General features: G+C 43.0%; 1 protein-coding gene across 12 annotated transcripts in view; it reads left to right on the top strand.

Annotated features, from left to right (window-relative positions):
* DLG2 (discs large MAGUK scaffold protein 2) overlaps positions 1-22,023 on the top strand; it is a 1,428,123-nt gene that overhangs the window by 1,340,886 nt on the left and 65,214 nt on the right. For all 12 annotated transcript variants that reach the window (XM_039519930.1, XM_039519931.1, XM_039519932.1 and 9 more), the window contains one exon: positions 10,968-11,144. In XM_039519930.1, coding sequence (XP_039375864.1) covers positions 10,968-11,144 — 177 coding nt within the window. The remainder of the gene's footprint in view (positions 1-10,967; positions 11,145-22,023) is intronic.

The following is a 22,023-nucleotide window of genomic DNA, read 5'->3' as shown; positions in this document are numbered from 1 at the left end:
ATAAAACTTGTGTGAGGCCTAGAAACTTAGTTGCTGAGTTTGGGGCTGGCTGAAAAACAGCATGGAAGCTCTCTCACTGAGCTACTGGAAAGGCTAGTTTAAGAACTCTTATGAAATAAATTAATCTTGTAAGGAAAAGCCTCAGAATAGTCAAAATCTACTGCAGAAGCACCCTGGACTTTGTAAAAATGCCAAATCTAAACATAAACTGCAGCCTTCTCACCCAAAGCACATACTGCCTCCCATGTGAAGAGCCAAGCCTCATCCTCTGTGCCTGAAAACTTCTAGGAAAAACACTTGCCAAAACAGAGGATTTGAAAGCTGTTATGACATGGATGCCAAATTTGACAAACTGTGTTCCTGAGTCATCAACCTTCAGTGGGAAGAGCGCAGACTCAAGCCCTGCGCTCTGATAGCAACTTCAAGCTCCTGGAAACCAAGAATGAGACCCCTAGTCCCACCACAGCCCCTTTAAACCCCATAAAAGGGCTGGTGTAGCATAAAAGAGCCCTTAAAAATTCTGCATCCAGCCAGGGGAGAATTCCTCCAGGGCAGGCATGGTGGAAGATGAGCAGCAACCTTCTTCCTAAGGATCCCCTTGTAAACATTGCTGTAGGGGTCATGCCTAGGGTGGGTCTGGGTGCAGAGCCAGAGAGCACATAGCTGAGGAGATTCTGAGCAGCACAGCAGCACAGGGAGGCTGCTGTATGTCTGCACTGCAGTCAGGGTGTGGTTGCAGCATGTGTAGCGATACCCAAGCTAGCTTTAATCTAGCTAGCTCCGGTATCGATAGCAGAGTGAAGCTGCTTGGGACCTGGGTAATTACTCAAGCGGCTATCTTGTGCTGAAGTCCTTGCTGCCAACACTTCACTGCTGTCACTAGCCAAGCTAGCTAGATTAAAGTTGGCTTGGGTACGTCTACATGTGCTGCAATCAGACACCCTGGCTGCAGTGTAGACATGTCCTTGGGCAGGCCTCCAGGACTGTCTGTGTTGCACCAGGGAATGCTTTAGCTCCCAGAACAGCCCAGGGCAATTGTCTTAGCCCTTGCTCTCCCTTGACTTTGCGTTCTGTACTAGGCCTCTTAGAGAGAGAGCCCAGAATCTCACCCCACATTTTCAAGCCTCACCCACTGACTGCAGCCTGTGTGCCACATTAAAAAAAAAATAGGGAACCACTTAAGAGTAAACAACATAATCATCATTCTCCCTGCTGCTTACACCAGAAGTTTCATGACCATTCCAGTCACTTGAGACTCTTGCAGCCATTTTTCAGAAGTGTCCATTAACATCACATGCCTCCATTTTTGAGTGCCCCAGTTGAGACTTCTATTTCCAACCCCCTCTGAGCCATCCCAAATAACCAAACTCTGCCCTCTCCCCTCCCCCCCCCAAAAAAAACTATCCCACTCTTTGAAACTGTAAAGAAAGAAGAGCCAGAGACTCCATGATGTCTGCTAATGATTTTGCTATTGCTATTATCTGGCCCATACCCCGGTTGGGGTGACGGGCATGAATGAATGAATGAATGATGATTATCTGGAAGCTGCTCAGAAACTATGGTGATGGGCAGCAGTATAAAATCTTAAGATATACAGTGACACCTTGGGCCTAATTTTCAGACATACTGAGGAGCACAGCTCCTACTGAAATAAAAATGGAAGCACGGAACATTAGCGAACACTTCTGAAAATGTTGTGTTAAAGCTTTGCAGTCTAGAAGATTCCATTGTATTGAGCAAACCTACAGAGTGCCCACTACAGACTCAAATAAACCTACTTCCATCACAAGTGCTAAAACAATTATTTTCAGAATGGCTGATGTTCAGAATCATGACAGCATATTGCAAAATTAAAGGCATATTCCTCCAGGACAGACGCAAGACACATCTTTCATGATGTAAGCCCCAGAAAGAAAGAAATTCCTTTTGTTAGATAAGCCTTTCTGGAAACTGGAACCGATGCTGCTATCTTCAAGCCTCATTTTCATTGAAGTTAGTAGCAAAACTCTGCCAAAATCCCATTAAGAGCCAAATGATGCAGAATATATTTTCTGGGATGGACTGCCTGTGGAAAAATTGCTGAACAAGCTAAACAAAAATACTGCGGCAACCAAGAGAGACTCAGCTGTAAAAATGTAATAGAACCCAGCTTTGGACTTTAGACATCTTTGTAAGGGTGGTTTAATTCATGTGCTGTATTAAAACCTTTGGATTATAACTTTAAACACGTAGTGCCAAAGATGTAAAAATGCAGATTATTGTGAAGTTCATAACTTCAGTTGTGGTGTATGGAAGGTGGCAGCCCAGGTTTGGGGGACATGGTTTGTTTAGTCTCTGTTGTTGTGATGTTACGTATGAAATCCTCCTTATTAATCTATGGGAAATTTCAGGTTCCATTTACTGTCTTAGGCCCGATTCTGCAAGTTGACCCCTTCAACTTGCAGAATCCCTTCAACACAGGGCACTGTGTAGTCACAGAATCCTGCTGACTCCAAGCCTTAGTTGTCAATGAATTTGCAGTATTCTAAAAGAGCTCAAATAAAATTAGTTTTCCCCTCTTGATGGGAAACCCTATTGTCTCACCAAAGGCCTGATCCAAAGCCCTTTGACGTCAATAGAAAGACTTTCAGTGACTGCTCTGGGCTTTGGATCAAGCCTGGATATGCCTGAGACAAAAAAAAAATTGCCTCGCGAGTTAAATTTTCCCAAAGTTCTGGCCTGTTCAGATCTGGGCTGGTGATTTGGGCCCCCTTCTAACTATAACGGGAACTAGTGCAAACAAGACCCCCCTTAAATACAGAAGAGAGATAAAAAGGAAAAAGAACAACAGTTTATTAAACATCAGAAACCAATCCTGCAATGTAGTTGTTATTAAGTACCTGGAATTATAAAAAAAACATGTGAACTGTCCCATTAGTGTGATACAGAACCAAATGCAAGAACACATATGTTTGTGTTTCTATAGGTAAAACTGATATTTGCCTATTTGGGGCCTGAATTTTGGTGCGAAGAGTGGCATGTATCTAGAGCTGTTCCATTGGTGTCGTTGGGGTTATTATTTAATTAACATCTACCCCCCTCACCCTTATGAAAATCACACACCTAAGAGGAAGAGTCTTTTGTAAGAGCTCTCTGTTACCTGTGGCTGGGTAATTATCAGGGTTTGGTTGGGGGGAATGGGGGTAGAGATTCTCAGTTCTGGTGAAAGCGCAGCTCAAAATACACAAGAACTGCCACTGCCCCGATCTGCTCTTCCAATGAGACCTCTCTCTGTCCCTGAGGCTGAGAACCAGCAGAGGGAGGACGTATAAGGCCAAGGATAGTGTGTCACTAGAGCAGCTCTGTGAAGGAGGTGAGATAGGCAGCTCCGGCAATGCAGGCAGGAAGGTCTGATGCTTACCACGTTCTCTTTCTCTCCTTCAGTACTCAGAGAGGTGTGTCAGGGGGCTTCTGTGTGGAAAGGGAGAGAACAGGAGAAGGGTTGAAAGGGGGGCTTGTGGGGAAGGAGATATTTGGGATTCATAGTGCAGAAGAGTGGCAGCCCGGGCTTGGAGTCCTGAGGGATTAACTTCACAGACACAACAATATTGCTGTGACAGAATACAGCTTTAGGAGGGAAAAGGTTATATTTACATGGGGTCACACATTCAGATGTTTTTGTTGAAATGGCACCTAGGTTTAAGATATCCAAGTAAGACGTCTTGGAGTTCCTCCTCCTCCATCCTCTCCTCCTCGAATGTGACGAAAAGGCCTAACCCTGAATCACTGCTAGCTTCAAGGGCATTCCTCTGATGTGCTGAGCAACCCACCACTCCCACGAATTTCAGTAGCAACTCCGAGCATTGAACACGTGCAGGGGTTGGAACTCTGCTGTAAGCATTATATTGCTATAGGTGTTTTTAGTCACAGTTCTATTGTGCTTTTTGTGACAGCTGTAACATTATATAATCGTAGTTTTCGTTGGTTTTTGTCTCACGTTATGCAAATTGATCCTGCCAGGAAGGGGCAGCGTATCTAATAGAGTGCAGAAAAGAAAGCTAGGAAGCCTGCCTCTAATTCTGGCTCTGAAATTGAATCATTGTGTATCTTTGGACAGATCGTATAACCTCTCCATGCTTTGGACTCCCCATCTGTGAAAGGGGAGAACACTTATCTTCCTTACAAGGATATTAAGGGTCTGAGAATTTGCTGTAGCAGACATTTTACAAATGCTGGCCAGATCCTCAGCTGGGGTGAATGGATATAGATCCATGGTCTACAGTAAAGCTACACCCGTTTACACCAGCAGAGAATCTGGCCTGTTGGGTTTTATTGTTATTTTATAGTTACATTGGTGGCAAAGAGGATTGGATTGGAAAGTGATCTGTATGTGGGCTCTCAGCCACAGCAAAAGAAAAATGAAACTTTGGCGATGCACAGCAAGCAGTCACTCATCATTTCAAACATGTCACCGTTCACATACTGATCCTGACCACTGGCATAATGGTTAAAGAATTTGCCTATGGACTATGGGTTTGGATCTTGCCTAGGAGGTTTAAGACAAATAAGTTCTAATTGCCTCCATTTATATTTTTGTTCTGGATTTACATCCATCTGCCTTTGAGAGCAACCCGCCAACAAGACAATTAGGTCACTGTGGTTAGGACACTAGCCTGGGACTCTGAATACCTGGTTCAGTTTCTTGCTCTGTCACAGACTGAGACACTTGGGCCAGGTATGTAGTGTCTCTGTGCCTCAGTACCTCATCTGTAAAATGGGGATAATAATGCTTCCCTACCTCACAGGCTAAATACATTACAGATTGTGAGCTGCTACAATACCACAATGAAGAGGGCCCTATAAGTACATACCTAAGTACTTTAAATAGCTATTGTTGTCTTGCCTTAAATCTAATTTCTTCTCCTGGGTCATGTATTTATCTGCAATATTAAAACCTGGAGTTTGCTACACAATGCTGCATACAGTTTGGAAAAATCTCATGTACCACAGAATATTCTACTCCAGGTATGTGATGGGGCAGAGAAGCCCCACACCAGCACAGAAGGGGTTAAGGAGAGCCTATGGCCCCAGCTAGCCCTTCCCTAATGTGCCTGCAGCAAATACCAAGCCTGGAGGGAAAGAGTCTGGCTCAGTTCAGGGCTGACTGGCCATGGAGGAGGACAGAACTCTGCCTCTTTTCCTGAAGGGAGCTTTGCCTGCAGAACTGCCGAGGGACGAGCCTGCTAGCTAGAGCAGCCATCGGGGTGAAGCAGTTAGACCCTAAGGAGCGAGCAACAAACAAGAGACTGTTTGGGAACCAAGCCTGAAGAAAAGGACAGGGATGCACCATGGGAAGGTTGGAGGACAGCCTAGTATTGAGTTGGGCTTGCTTTTTGTCTGAGACCATTTTGGGTCTAAGCTCCTCCAAACTCCCAAGGATGGTATAGGACTGAAGGGACAACTAGCTGGTGGACTGGAGCCTGCCTCAGTGGAGATGGGAGAGAGAGAGAGACTTCTTCTTTGGGGAGACCCATGGTTGCATCAGGCTACTGGAAGGTCCACACGAGTGCACTGCTCCAGCCACCCCCCTACAAATTTGATGGCAAAAGCAGACACAACCTAGTCCCTGTGTAAGGGAGTCAATCAAACAGTAAATATATGGAGATATACCTATCTCATAGAACTGGAAGGGACCCTGAAAGGTCATCTAGTCCAGCCCCCTGCCTTCACTAGGCAGGACCAAGTACTGATTTTGCCCCAGATCCCTAAGTGGCCTGCTCAAGGATTGAACTCACAACCCTGGGTTTAGCAGGCCAATGCTCAAACCACTGAGCTATCCCTTCCCAAAATAAATACGTATATAAATAAAGGGGGAGATGCTAAAGAAGGGGAAAGGACATTTTCCTCATAGCTGGATGGATAGGGATCAGGTGTTAAAAATGGATGGTCCACCAGACTGCTCAATACCAGCAACAACAACTGTTCCAGCAAATGACCAGCCAGCAGCAGCTAATCTGTGATCTAAAGGCCCAACAGCAGCCACAACAGCAGTAGGTGCTACAACAGGTGATCACCACCTGCTCCAGTGGGACCGGCCAGATTTGATCCAGCAGTGGCCCCCGTTCCCATCAGGCTTACAAAAATGGGGCCTGATGACCACACCCCAAGGCCTTCCTCAAAACCTTTCAGTGGGTAGCTACAGCAGCCTGGTGGCCCCTCAAACAATGGGCAGGTTTGCTACTTAACCAGGACAGTGCAAACAGTATATCGCTCTTTAGGTCCTGCCACAGCCTGAGTTTATGCACAGGTCAACACAGCAACCCTTGATGCTCTGGACATCTCATAAGAGACATTACGGCAACATTTCCAGGAGTGGTATCTGCGGGGAGCGGGTTACCAAAAAGCTACAAGGTTTGTGTTGGAGATGGCTCATACCTGAGCTGAAGACAGGAACCCAGGGGGCAAAGGTGATTTCATTGGAACAGTTCACCCAGATACTACCCCCTGGAGGAAAAGACTGGCCCCATAATGGCTATGCCGCCACATTTCTGGATGACATCATAATCTGTAGTTGAACCTGGGAAGACCACTTACAATATCCAACTGCCATACTCCAGTTCCTCAGAGAAGCCAGTCTGAAGGCGGATCCTACTACATATTAATACACAGGGAGCCTTCGTGTGTCAGGCAGGGAGAGACATGCTCTGCTGGGGAGGGTTCAGTCTTTGGGGCCCAATTCTGTTCTGATTAACAGTCTCTCACGGAAGGAAGGGAAGGATCCCCGTGTCTCAGTGCGAACTTTGTGGGGGAATGGGCCTCTCCTGGGTTCCATTCCCTGTTTCCTCTTCTCAATGCACAATTTTACATCAAGGCTATATCTACACTGCGCACCTTACAATGGCGCATCTGTGCCACTGCAGCCGCACCATTGTGAGGTGTGCTGTGTATCCGCTCTTTATAAAACCACCTCCAATGAGGGGCAGTAGCTTTGTCACCTGGAGCGCAGCTCCCACCGATGAAGTGCTGTCCACACTGGTGCTTTTTGTCGTTAAAATGTTTGTCATTCAGAGGGGTGTTTTTTCATACCCATGAGCGACAAAAGTTTTAACGATGAAAGTGCCAGTGTAGACTTAGCCTGAGATCCAGTTACCATCAGCCTTCCCTCAGAATCTTCCTCACAGCACAGCCGGGGGCACACGCCTCCACCTGCCCATCTAGGTTTCATAACTGTGTTCCTTAGGCTGAAGAAGCTTGCAAAATGGTGATCATTGTATAGTAGACTATCAGGAGAACGCTGCAGCATGCTCTCTGCTGGGAGCCTCCCTGTTTGCAGTATGGAAGGTGTAACCCTGTGACCGCTCTGAGTGAAACTGAGTCACTTGGACTTTCCTTAACACAGATAAAGGCCATCCCCAGTGAAAAAATGTAGCTCATTATCATGCCCTTCCCTCCTTTGCTGAACTAAAGTAATCCTTGGGCTTTTTAGGAAGCTAAAAAATATACATTTTGTGCCACTCTGGTGACACTCAGCTAATGCTGCTGTTTTTGTTTTGTTTTATATTCGCTCTCAGCTTTAGTTAGATTCTGAGTACTCTGAGTTGGTAGAGATTTATAAATGAATAGTTTGTGAGTCTTTCAACTCACTAGCTCTAGGCAGGGCTTGCAGTTGTACAGGGGCATATTAAAAGTAAAGGAAAAGGTGGAGAAGATTGCAGTTGTTTGTTACAACAAAACTTTTCTAACGTTACAGTGCCATCTATGAACTATGTTGTGATCCTAGAATAATGCTGGTGTAAAAGTGAAGGAGACCAAAAGTAGTTGGACATGGTTTCCTTTTATTAGCTGGATAATAAAAATGGCAAAGTTCTGCGGCCACAGTGATGTTTTACATTCTTAGTTCACAAGTACATCACAAGGTTCTACTGATGTCACACGTGACAGGAGAGCACCCTAAAAATCCTGCTGCAAGAGCCTTCTCTTCTGCAGCTCCTGTCATTTGGAAGGGTCTTCCTGCATCTTGCAATATTTTCTTTGTTTCCTTTTCTTTGCACATCATATTTAAAAACATCTCTTCCCCTCAGCTTTTAAATATATCCCTTTTTCTGTTTGTTTTTTTAATTAAGATTCTGTATCACTTTAGGATACATTTGTGTGAAAGATGCTATGCCAAATGCAGTATATTATTTTTGTTTATTAATTGAATTTATGCATAATGTATAGAGTACTCGAAAGTGTTGGGCATTGTATAGACATCGAATAAGGGAAGTCCCTGCCCCAAAGAGCTTACCATCTAAGTGCAGGTAATATACTTAAGCTGTTTGGAGCAGGAACTGTGTTTTTGTTCTGTGTTTGTGCAGCACCTGGGCCATGACTTGGGCTCCTCACATCATACAAATAAATAATAACAAACAACAGGAACTACATTTTAGACCTCAATCTCACAAATCCTTAAGCATGTGCGTAACTTTATAAACATGAATAATCCTACTGACGTGACCGTTAGTTCCATCTGTTCACGTGAGTTAATTGCACATATTTAATAGTTTGCTGAATCAAGACCACCATTTCTTTTTTAGCTCTCCCAGACTATCAGTTCATGCAAACGGTGTTTTCTGCTAGGTGGTTGAAAGTGTTCAGTGTAACTGGAGCCTTGATCAGAACTACAATATGACTCTTCCTCTGGCATATGTAGAGAAAAGGGATTCAAATCAGCACTTACATTATTTTCCTTCGGGAATCAACATTTGCAGTGCACAGTAGCCAAGAACTGTTTCAGTCAATAAAATGAGCCCTTGATAATTCTCTTGTTTCAGATCTCTAATCTCACTTTAATTAGTGTTGTACACAACAGTGCCAATCAATGTAAGTCAGCAGCAAACATTACCATCTGCATTCATCATTAGCATCAACCAGCATGGTAATCTGCAGTTTTAGACTAATGCATGAGCTCATGGGACTCTAGTGTCTGTTCAGAAACAAAAACCTCTTTTCCTTCTACCGTTTAGCTTTTGAAACCTATCATTCCTTCTGCCTCAGAACTTTCAAAAGATGAAGCATTTCCATGACTTCCATTGTAATTTGTTTCACTTCTGGAGTAAGAATATCTTGCTTATTCTCTGCTTTGCAAAAAATGTCATGTGTTTGGAGATAATTAATTGTGGATGGATTCAGAATCTACTGTATGTAACCAATACTTGGCACTGTTGCCAGCTCTGTGGACAGGTCTATAAGGCTGTTAATGTACGTTGATATGAAAGGCAGTATTATTTAATGGACTTGCTCACAAAATGCTTTTGTTTAATGCATGTGAGCCCTCATGGCATTTAGTAAAAGTCAGAGCTTCGCTTCCTGATCATTCATCTTTTAAAGCCAATTATAAACAAGTTATTGGTTTAAAACTGGTCAGTGAGGGCACTGCCACATCTCCAGATGTGATTTTCCATTAATTTCTCAAGGAAAACAAGACTTCACTCATTTCTTAGCTATCAGAATATGCTGTTGGGATTGATGTAGCTCTTGATTGTAGGCTTATACTGCAGAGCAGCAGATGACCCACTACTGGCAAGGGCCCTTTAAATACCATATATTTAATTAATTTGTTACATTCCAATTGCTGACTAAGCTTTTAAGGGGTTTCTGTATCTTCACTGGGCATTCTTCTGCAGTAAAAGGATGCAAGTGTTATCCATGCTCAGAGTGCATTGAAAAAGGAAGATGCAAGTGAAATCAGCCCCACAGATCGCATAAAGTTCAGTGAAATAATGCCAGATCTTTTATTGTCTTTACCCATCTAAGATGGGTGACTGGAGCGGCTGCACTGCATAAAAGAACCCTCTCCAGTAGTCACTTTTTTAAAGATGCACGATGCACATCTATCGTCTCCCTAAGAGAAGATACTATTTTAATGTATTTTTCCTCCTTACATAATTTCATCCAGAATGAGTGCTTGCAGCTATGAAATGACTGTGGTTGTAGAGATACAACCTAAAGCAACGCAGTAACAACTGTGACAACTCATTTAAAAACATCCTTTTCATTAAAGGACGTAGCCTAGAGTGTTTTAAATCTACTCATAATGCTTCTATAACCATTCTATGCAATTGCACTACAATGGGCAACAATTAATTGTATTAAATCCTTCATATGGAAATGTTTACTAATAAAGATGTTCAAACCTTTTTCCCTAACAATAGGGGGTACAAATTAGTACATACCCCTTGGGACCACACTAAACTAGGAATTCTGCATTTAGGAGTTATAATCAGATTTTTTTTTCCACAGAGAAGAAATGTTAATTCCAGTTTATTGGGTTCTTAAAACTATATTTTACTAGGAGAAGCCTTTCCTATTCGTTTTCCACTGGGAAAAACTGAGGGCAAGACCCTACAACTGGATTCATAGAGACAGACCTCTGCACTTCCATGGAGCCCCGTGGAGGTCAAGGAGGCTGCATGCAGATACAAACACCCTACCCGCACACATCCAGTTGCAGGATCTGGCCTAAGGGTACATAATCTGGCTTCACTTCTAACGAATGGCAAAACTCTCATTGACTTCAATGGAACTAGAATTTGACCGTAAAAAAATTAGCATTTTCTTCTTTCTAGTTAGTTGTCATACTGTCCTCGTTACATCTTTCACTTGTGCGCAGATACAATGGTATGTTTTGTAGGAAGATAAGAAGGGGGCACCATTACAATCATAAATTGTCACAGACATGAGTCTAAACGTTACAAGTGAGAGATTTTTGTAAACAAATGCATGATACTACATATATTTTATCCGCTAAGCTCTGAAACTCTCCAATTAATGCATAAACATTATGAAAGAAAATAGGAAATAAGGTAGTTTAAATTACGAAGAGGTAATTCTTATGATCCCTATTGAAAGGGATAAGAGCGGCTTAAACTACAAGAAGTTGTTCAGTAGTAAATGCTGTCAAGACTGGTATAATTGCCTATTTTCATACCCTTATTTTCCTTCCCCAGAGCTATGTTTGACTATGACAAAAGCAAAGACAGTGGCCTCCCAAGTCAAGGACTCAGTTTCAAATTCGGAGACATCCTCCACGTTATCAACGCCTCTGATGATGAGTGGTGGCAGGCGAGGAGGGTCACTCAGGAAGGAGACAGCGAGGAGATGGGAGTTATACCCAGCAAAAGGAGGTATGTATAATTGCTGCTTTACTACTTCACTTGGCACAAATGTGCAAAAGTTTGAGTTTTATTCCAAAACCAATGTGCACTAATCTAAAAAAATATAGGAGAGGATGCAAAGAAGAGCCATAAAAATTATTCAAGGGCTGGGAAAAGTGTCTTAAAGAACTCAGTCTGTTCAGCTTATCAAAAAGAAGATCAAAAGGTGACTTGATTATGTTGTATACGTACCTTTTGGGGAGAACATACCAAGTAGTAAAAATCTCTAGCAGAGAAAGGTATAACCAGAACCAGGGGCTGGACGTTAAAGCCAGACAAATTGAAATTAGCTAAATCTCTAAAATAAATCTCAATATATCTTTGTTTAGCGGTGCTGGACTAATGGGGAAATGTACCATCTGATGTTACTAATATTTGTTACTGTCTATGCTGTCTGATGGGTTGCCTTAGTGAAGTACTTGTTGGTTTCATCAAATATCAAAACTGCCACTGAAATTGATATTAGTTGGTACCTTTGTTGATAATTTCAGTAGAGAGGTCAAAAACTGAAGTGGCATGAAGGAGAATGAATTCTGTCCAACCAAACCAAATTTCTCTTTTGGAATATTACTTCTAGGCCAGTAATAAACCTTCTGTCTAAGGTTTCAGTTCTAAAGTGAATAAAAATGGTTGCACAAATTTGTTATAATGAGATCAATTGGATTGTGGATCACCGGCAGAGCACCTGGTATTTGTTCCACGGAGAACTGGCTGATCACAGGATACCCCTGCTCATTGGTTTTGCCGTGTTAAACAATGGAGACTTCAGAATGTCCTCAGATATCACATTGACATGGGCCTTGGTAGGTATCTAGATACTGAAAAAATATAGGTAAACACTTTCCTAATGTTAATCTTCCATCTAAACTGTTGCTATAATTACCATAGGGGGTTTTATGGGATTATGAATGCATGAGTGCTGGTCCGTGCAATCATGAATGGAAGCAGGTGGAATCCATAAGACAGTCTCTCTCTTAAGACGTGGTCCATAGTATAAAAAGGTATGAACCCTTGAACTTTATGATATACAGAGTAAGGAAGTGGGGAAACAACAAAACAACTGATTAAATGGTGAAGTTAGCCATGTGTCTTGTTGGTTCCACATGTGTAGGTGTGTATGTGTGTGATCTTTTTCTGTAGGTGGGAGAGGATGCGTGGGCCTAAGATTTATTGACCTACTTGCAGAAGAGTGTTTTTAAGAGGGACAAATATCGGGAGACATGTTGGACCCACTCAGGGACCAGGCTGCAAGGCATATGGGGCAACATGAAGGAAGATATGGAGACAGAAGTGGGAGAAAGATATGGTTTGTTCTACAACTTAGGCAGAGTGGAGAGGGATGCAAAAAGAGATGAGAGCAGAGAGGTAAGCAGGAAATAGGTTGCACAGAGTCTTGAAACATGGAGGCTTGAATTTTTAATGATGCAGGTATAGTTACAATGGTCTCTACCCCTCATGCCACTGCATCAGCAGTGAATTGGAGAAGCCTGGGGAGGGCGGGGGGATGGAGTCTGCCTGTTCCAGTGGTTCCAAATTGAGATCACATTTTTCTCTCCAATAATTGTTACTCCCAACAAATTCTAGGAGTATAAATAAACAGAACAAAAGGCTGGATAATGTCATCAAAATGCTATTCGGCTTATTCTGGCAAAGCCTTTCTTCAGTATGATGGGGCTATGCCCTTTTCCCATAACAAGTTTTTCTCCAGCAAATCCTTCCCTGAAATGTGAGCAGCCAATGTTAATGCCACAGCATTCAAGGTTAATTCAGTGTTTCTAATATAAATACTGTTGTTCATAAATCTAACACTGACTAGATCCTCCCAGGAGCCAGGGTATGTTTGTCCCCATTTAAAAAGTGCTTTCCCTGGTCCCACTTTAAAAACGTATTGAAGTAATGCATTTGTTTTTGCAGTTATTTAGCTCAGCAAGGATCCATTTGTACAAGATAGATTTTTTTTTCAAGTTGTGTCTTAAAAATGAATGCAAGTTCATACTATGGACACAGTAGCTTTTTTCCAGAGTCATTGAGTCTGATTGGCATTGTCCTACATCTTATGTAGTCATTTACACAAGAGCAAAGTGTAAAATGCAACCGAAATCAGAATACTGTTATACTTACTGCACAGGTATACATAACTGCACAAGATAGTGTGCAGAAGAGAATCAGCCAATTATATCTAGCATATAAATTCAAATTTAGAGTAAAATCTCTTCTGAAAAGTGTTTACTGAGCATACGAGACCTGATTCAAAATCCAGTGAAGTCAGTGGGAGTCTTTCCATTGACTTCAACTGGCTTTATGTTGAGTAGCCACTTTATAAAATTAAATATTGGTCGTTTAAATTTAAAACTGAAAAAAACAATCAGCTTACAGTATGAACCAATCACTAGCCAAGTTTCCTCTTGTTGTATACATGATATTATTTATGTACAAATTGCAATACATGTACAAAAAACAAGCCACACGTACTTAAAATCTAACAGCAACATCTTTCCCATGTGCTAGATGGTATAACAGAGCGGAGGAGATCAGTGGCAGCTATGTGTTAGAGCCTGAGCATTGTGCTGGTTTGCAGAGTCATATGATTCCATCGGGTAGGGGAAGAATGTATTCTGGGGGCTGTTTTGTGCAGCCATGTGGAAATTTTATGAATATCCTCTAGTTTATAAACATTTCAGGCACCCAGGCAGGAAACCATAAAGAAGAGGTGACGAATAGCATTTCAGAAGCAAATAGCAAATAGTCAAAAACATACTTAAAGCAAATAGGTGGTGAATAGCCCAAAGACTGAAAAATAGGTGTGGGCTCCGGCGACTTTGAACACCTAGTGTTGGAGCCTTATACTGGCAGTATCTACACCCTAAATCTACATTCACAAACTGTCCAGACATTTGAGGATTTTCACCCTTGCTTTTGAATCGGCAAGTGACTGGACCTTTCCTTTGATGGGGTCTACAAACTGCAACTCATTCCGTATGGAATCCTTCTAATTCATCCCTCTCACCTTTAAAAAACATTTTAAAGTCCCCCCCCCCCCCAAAACCCCAAACAATTTCCGTAGACCCGTCACAATTGACCCTTTATTTACCAAAGTTCCTTTCAATTCCTCTTTTTCCTTTTTTTGCACTTTGGCCCCCTCACTTTGTTTGTATTTTATGAGGGTGGCATATTATTCTGTCATGTACAGCACTCTGAGCACTTTGGCCCTTCTGATCATCTAGATCAGGCCTGCACAACATACGGCCCACGGGCCGCATGCGGCCCGCAGAGCCTCACTGTGCGGCCCGCGGGGGATTCTAAATCCCCCGCACACGGCGCTCTGCGGGCACCCCAGAGCCCTTTGAATCCCTGCCGCGGCAGGGAATCAAAGGGCTCTGGGCTGCCTGCAGGGGCAGGGAGCCCAGAGCCCTTTAAATCTCAGCCGGGGCTGGGATTCAAAGGGCTCTGCGCTGCCCGCAGCGGTGGGGAGCCTAGAGCCCTTTAAATCCCAGCCGCGGCCGGGAATCAGAGGGCTCTGGGCTGCTCGCAGCGGCGGGGAGCCCAGAGCCCTTTTAAATCCCAGCCGCGGCCGGGAATCAGAGGGCTCTGGGCTGCCCGCAGAGATTCCCAGCCGTGGCTGGGATTTAAAGAGCTCAGGGCTCCCCGCGGCTGCCTGCAGCCCAGAGCCCTTTGAATCCCAGCCCTCAGCCGCTGATTGCCCCCTCCCCGGACCTCTGCCCCAACTGCCCCCCAGGACCCCACCCCCTATCTAAATGCCGCTGCTCCTTGTACCCCGATTACCCCCTCCCGAGACCCCTAACTGCCCCTTGGGACCCCAGCCCCTATCTAAGCCTCCTTTCTCCTTGTCCCCAACTGCCCCCTCCTGAGACCCTCCCAACTTCCCCCCAGGACCCCACCCCCTACCTGTCCCCTGATAAACCTCTGGGACTCCCATGCCTATCCAATTGCTGCCCGTCCCCTGACTGCCCCTCTGAACCTCTGCCCCATCCAACCCCCCCCTGCTCCCTGTCCCTTGACTGTCCCCTGGAACCTCCTACCCCTTCTCAACCCCCAGCCTGCTTACCGTGCCACTCAGACCAGCGTGTCTGGCTCCATGCAGCTCCAGACGGTTGCTGCCATGCTCCCCCGTGGAGCCCACAGCCCTCCTCCCCCCCACAGCACCTGCCTTCCAGATTTGAACACCTCAAAATTCAGGAGTGCTAAAGCTCAGTTTGGGCTGCTTTTACTTCATTTCTCCCAAATCAAATATACTGATCCACTGTAACTTGCTGTAGAAAAAGTAGGATAAAATTGAGCAAGAAATGCTTATTAGCACTGGAATTGCTATTTTCAACAGCCATTGCCTTTTTGTTTGTTTGAAAGGAAGACAGTGATATTGCATTAGCAAATTCCCCATAGAAAGAAAGAGTGGAACAAAAGAATAATACAGGCACCTCAACTTTTCCTCATTTATGGAGGACAGTCTTATAATATGCATCCAGATATCCTCCAATCACACAAGCTGAAAATTGTTCCACTTTACTGCAGCTCTGTAACCATATGGGAACCAATCCAGTCTGTGTTTTGTGCACATCCAAAATTCCTGCTGAATGACCCACCCTGGGAGCGAGTTACCAGTGACCCAGGGCTGGGGCAGCAGGAGGTGGTGGTGGGGCCACTGGTGGGGGGGAGCCCAGAGCTGGGGCAGCAGCAGGGTGGAGGGAGGGCACTGGTGGGGAGGAAAGGGGGAAGCCCAGCGCTGGGGCGGCAGGGGGTGTGTGTGGGTGGGGGGAGAGCCCAGGACTGGGGCAGCCGGAGGGTACAGGGGGGAGCTCAGGGCTGGGAAGGGGGGGCAGCCAAATTTTTTTTTGCTTGGGGCAGCAAAAAACCTAGAGCCGGCCCTGCTGGGTTCTCCCAGCCGCCGGAGCCCCGGGCCCTTTAATTTGAGGGCTCCCAGCCACCTCTTTAGCTGGGAGCCCCTGCTTGATTTAAAATAAAGTATCACCTCCCCACCCCCAACCTTCCTCTTTGGCCCACAGCTGTTTTGGTGGGGCGGCGCTGGGGAAGGAGGGTTTATTTCCACAGGGCTGGGCGGCCCTGGGGTGGGTGTTTCCGCGGGGCCGGGTGGTTTCGGCCCTCAGCTGTTTTCTTCAGAGGAATGTGGCCCTCGCCGCTTTACGAGTTGTGCAGGCCTGATCTAGATTGACCTCCTGTACAATCAATGCATTAATTATAACTGAAAACAATAGAAAATAACCTTTATTTTCTTGCAGTACTGAAACCATTGACCTCTTCCATAATAGTTCTTTACTCCAGTATATACTCTGGGAGCAATTAATATAATTAAGTTCTTACTTAGGGATACGTCTATGAAAATCACCTTCCAAGTGCCTGATTTTACCATTTTTTCCACATTTTTTGGAATGGAGCCATTCAAACAGGCACATTAAAGCATGAGCAGATAAGAGAAATTTCCGATGCTAAATCAAGACTCAGTTTTCTTTTCCTTTTTATTTTATAATGGATGTGGTAGGCCAGAAGAGGTCGTAATTTATAGCTACCAGGGAATTGCTGCCCATTACTCACTCTGGGATGGTGTGTCGTTTCCAGCCCTTAACTGTCAATCAATTACATGGAGTTTGAAAGCAATTTGTCATTAGATTTAATCGTGGTCACTTCCATGTGGGTTTGTTATTTTGTTTACAACTGAGAAGCCCTCCTTTAGGAGTGAATTTGGATGCTGTAGCACTGTGTCACAGAGACGGGCAGTTTCATTCTGTATTGAACAAGCAGAGTACCACGGTCCTGGCCCATCTATGTCCCTCTCATTAAGGGCTTGATCCTGTGAATTGGTTAGAGTTTTTAACTGCCGTTGACTCCAGTGGGAATTGAGGTGAGAGTGGTCAATGCCTCGCAGAATTGAGATCTCACTGATCATGGCTTGGGCTTTAGAGGAAGCAGTTCACTCACTCTTAAAGGCAAAACTGCTCCTATTTTGGCCAGAGGTCCAATAATTCTTTTACATACCAAGCTCTGGTCACCATGAAGATGAATGTTTCTAATTACAGTTGTAACGTACCCTCATGCTGGGTGGGTGAGCAGCATGGCCCTCTTGCTGTGAAGTGATGTCACTTTGACACTGATGACATTACGCTTAGTGAAAGAGACCAGGAACCAGTTTTTAGCCTGCTGGTGTAACCATCAGACAGGAAATATTATTCTTTAACACGTAAGAATGAAACACTGTGTGCCAACTTCCACATTGCTTTACACCCACCATGAAGCTGTCAAAGTCAATCCTAAACAAGAGAGTAGAGTAACATCAGTAGACAGACATTACATGATTGTGTATGTCACATCCCAGAGCCAATGCAGTGCCATGAGGTGTCAATCAGCCCAGAACTTGGCATGAGGGTATGTATAAAATATTAGGGTTAAACCAATTTTGAAGTTTGTTGGAATCCAGGTTATAATCTCTCTCATGAAACTAGTACCACAGATTACTTCATTTTATGTGGAAGTGGTCATCTCTAGAATTAGATTTAGAAATGCCAGTTGGAATGAATCTTCTACACATCACTGTTTGATAATGAGAAGTGCTGCTCACCTTGTGAACTCTCATGCTGGTGGGATAAGCAAAATGGGTGAAGCTTTCTATTAATGTCAATAGCCATAATTAGAGAAGTTTAAAGAAGCCACTCAAAGCTGGTGTTTCAAGGAACTCTAATTTACTCTAGATACGGGTCACTGGAGGTAGGAACACCCCACCTTATGAATGTCAATGCATATATACCTGCCCTTATCTTTTCCTGCACTCACTCTCTGAGAAAGAGTTGCATGAATTCGCTCTAAGGACCCAAAACGGCAATGAATTGAGTGCCCTTAATTTAATGCAGATCGTATCATCATAATCTAGCCCTGTATTGTCACCAATCCCACTGCTGCTGCCTCTGAAATCAAGGAGAGTTTTGCTTGTTACTTCAACAGAAGCAGGATTAATTTACCCTAAAACTTCTTTTGTCTTAAACGTATCCAGTCACAAAACCGTCTATCAGATTTGAAGTCATTCTGAGAATACCATTTTCAAATATATGGGGGGGCGGGTCTATGCAAATTATATCTATATTTTACAGAACAAATGTTTAAAGTGATATCAGTCTGTCATGCTGTTTTCAACTGTACAAAGCTTGCAGAGCACAAATATTTTTTTCTTCTTAGATTCTACAGGGCAAAAGATGAAAAAAGAACACAAAAAAGTCTTTCATAAACATTTTTCAAGGACAAGGAACCAGAGGTTTGCCAATTGCAAAAATCCTTCTGGGTAAACAGGCATCTTAAATTTGTTATTCCGCCCGACTTGTCAGAAGGACATGTTTATCCACTCAACTGGGTTTTACTTATGTTTCTCTTCTAAATTAGCTACCTTTTTTAAAATCCCTGAAGATTTTAATCCCAGAATGATAAAGCTTTTTAAAATTGCATGGTCTTGTTAGCTTTATCTAAAGTGAGTTACTTGAGCACAGTTGCTAATCTAATGGGAAAAGATAAATATAGACTAAAATTGATATGCATGTGTGTATTCCCCTCTCCTCATTCTTTTGCAAGCAGGAGAAACATCATCACAGTAGGAATAAGGATGTACTGTGAGTCCAGAAAAGCGCTAACCGCAAGCTTCATTGAAAGTGGCTTTGCTTGCAGGAGACATTTTTATATAAGATGAACTTTATTAATATTTTTCAATTTAAAATAAGAATTAGCTTTCACAAAGGCCATTAACCACCAAGATAGCTTCATGGGAGTGTGGCAAGTCAATTATTTTTGTAACAGCTCATGAAGTCTTAATCTTTAAACAGGTTAAAAGGATTTTTCCTCCCCAATCTTAAAATAGCACATTTTTCCATAATAGTAACTATACCACTTTTATCGGACAATAAACCGGTGCTGAGCTGCCATCAATTGGCAAAATTCTGATTATGAAGACCTGAATTCTTCAGAGAGAGAACAAGTTTTTTCCTAGTGCATTTACACGTGTTGTTTCAATAAAAAGCCAATTAATGAGTTCTAATATTGCTCAAAAATCAGTTGGAGAATGGACATTTGTGGTCAAAATCAGACCTTGCATGAATGCTTACAACAAGCATGGAAGTCTCTGGGCCAAACTGAGCAGGGATGTAAGTCATGGAGAAGTTGTGTACTGGGTGTGGTAAATTGGTCTGAAAATGGGTGGAAATAGTAAAATATGTTTGCACTGATCTGGCATTCAGTGGGTGGGCAAAACTCACATGCCAACAGAAAAGATAGTCATTTTCCTACTTCCTTACTCTAACAAAAGGGTGAAAGATAAAACAAGTTTTGTCAAACACACATTTTATTTTGCATTCTTCTATTTAGTAACTTTTCTTACTACACTTTCTATCATTATGCTCATTCTGCAAACCACCCGAATGCTAAATCAATACAAATTAAGCAACTCCAACCACTTGTACTTGGTTTCCCACCCCAACATGTAATTTACACCTTCATTTACATCACAGATGAATATGACTATGAAAATTTAAAGAATGTCTTGCCTGTTATTTTACATCTCCAATAAGAAAACTAATCTGTGGTATTATAAATTTGTTAGTAAACTTTTCAGTAATCCATTAACCATCCACTTACAGCATATTACATTCTTCTGCTTCTTCTGTTTGGCTTAAAAACAGCAATGTTAGATTCCCAAGTCTAGGTTAATGATCCAATTGACTGCTTCAGATGATGCGGAGTGAATGGCAGTGATTCCGCCATCACGTGATTACTTGGGCCATTGATTGACAAGGCATTCCATAGTTTGAAGTCCATTTCCTCAGTCACAAATAGGATTGTATCTCAGACCCCATTTACTGGAGAAGGTAGGCACGTCTGCCATGCGATGTGCAGCTGCAATTCAAAGTGGGCCATATTTTTTGTGGGGCCTTGATGTGGTGTTTTTTCAGGATGTTGGTGACCTTCCACCTTGCTCACCATTGATCTTCAGGGAGAAACCCTGAATCTTTGAGCTCTTGCATTGCCAGCCTAAAAGATTTTCTGCATTTGAGTCAGAATCTCAGTATATTATTTAGGTCTTTGTGTATTGGAAGATTCACGTTCCCTCGAACATGATGGAGCCTCCAAAGAATTCTGATATTGCAATGAACTTGGGGTGGGTGGGTGTGCACCAGGACGGGAAGCCATGGTTGTGGCATTTGTTTTATTGTGCCCATATTAATCTGCATGACACTCTTAAATTGACAGTCAACAAGCAATGTGTGTGAGCGATGTGTCCAGATGGGTGAGCAGTATTTTGCAGTTCAGGAGATAAGAGTCAGTGACAAGGTCTGTAAAGTTTTTGCATTGGCTCCCAGGTCATTCCTGCCAGTTTCTGGATGAAATTCACATGTATCTTAATTCTGTCATGAATATTTTTCAGGTGCTGCTCATATTTCAGGGTGGGATCATGTTTTATCTGCAAGCCACAGAAGTCCATGTGCTGTTCCTGCCTAACCATTTGATTGTTTAGATGAAATGCTGACACAATAAGCTGAATGATGTTTGGGTTTAGCCATCAGTATAATAAATATTATTCCATATTAAAATGGTTTTAAGGTTCCATCCTTAGTCAGGATTTGTTCTGTGTAGGTAAATCCTGCGCCTGTATGGTCAAAGCAATGCCATCACCATCAATTTCTGTGATAATGTTCGGTTCAGACCACTGGTGTGGATATTAAGCAGGGTCGGTGCTAAGACTGATCCTTGTGGTAGGCCATCATTGAGAGTGCATGGCCTGCTGACCTGGTTGCTCAGGAAAACACAAAAGGTTGGTCAGAATGTCCTGGAAGAATTTTATCAGTGCCTGGGATAATTTTGCTGGCTTTCAGGAGGAGGCCATTCCTCCACATCGTGTCATAGGCAGAAGATGAGACTAAGAAAGCTGCCCCAGACTTGAGTTTTCACTGAATACAGCCTCAGTGTGTGTTGCCAAAGCTAATACTTGGTCACTGTAGCTATGGCTTGATTGGAAACCCATTTGTTTGTCCGGTAACATGGCTTCTAAAGTTCTAAAAGTGGCATAATCCTTGTCAGTAATACATTCATATGAGGTGAATCTGCATATAGTTTCTTTGTGTTTCCAGCTTACCCCAAAGAGTTAGGGTAAAATTTTCAAAAGTGCCTATGTACCATTTTCAGAAGCAATTTAGGTACTAAGTTTTCATTGACAGTCAATAGATTTCAAAATTGTCCTTTTTACAATTTATTATGAACATTTTTATGCTCATAATTCACTTGTCTACTTTTGAAAATTTTACTTGTAGGCCCTTTTTCATTGGCAAGCACATAGAATCAGCTTCTGCTTTCAGCTACATCAGTGTAAACCTGGATAACTCCACTGTACCATTATTCAGGATTTACTCCACTGTGGCTGAAGTAGAGTTTGCCTCATAAGGCCACAAATGCTGGCTCTTTAGATCAAGCAATGCCAAAACACTAAGCTACTCATTTTGTTTTATAAGTGGAACCCAGAAACCCACTTATTTGATATTACTAGGATTTAAATGCACTGAATACAATTTTTGAAAGCTCCAAATTCAGTTAGGAGGCTAAGCCTCATTTGCAAAAGTGACTTGGGAGCCTAAATCTCACTGAAAATCAATGGTGCTAAGTACCCATGTGCCTGTTGCTTTTGAAAATGGACTTAAGTTCTGAAGTCACTTTGGTGACTGAAAATTTTACCTATAGCCTCATTCATAAATAGGCCCAAATCTGTTGAAGTCAGTTGGACTGTGTCTAGTTATGCCAGGCTAGAAATTGGTCCAAGCGTAGTGATAGTGTAACACCGACAGACTCTGGT

This window comes from Mauremys reevesii, linkage group 1 (assembly GCF_016161935.1).
Source record: "Mauremys reevesii isolate NIE-2019 linkage group 1, ASM1616193v1, whole genome shotgun sequence".
NCBI lineage: Eukaryota > Metazoa > Chordata > Testudines > Geoemydidae > Mauremys > Mauremys reevesii.
Note: the sequence above shows the minus strand (reverse complement) of the source record. Positions and strands in the feature narration are given on the sequence as shown.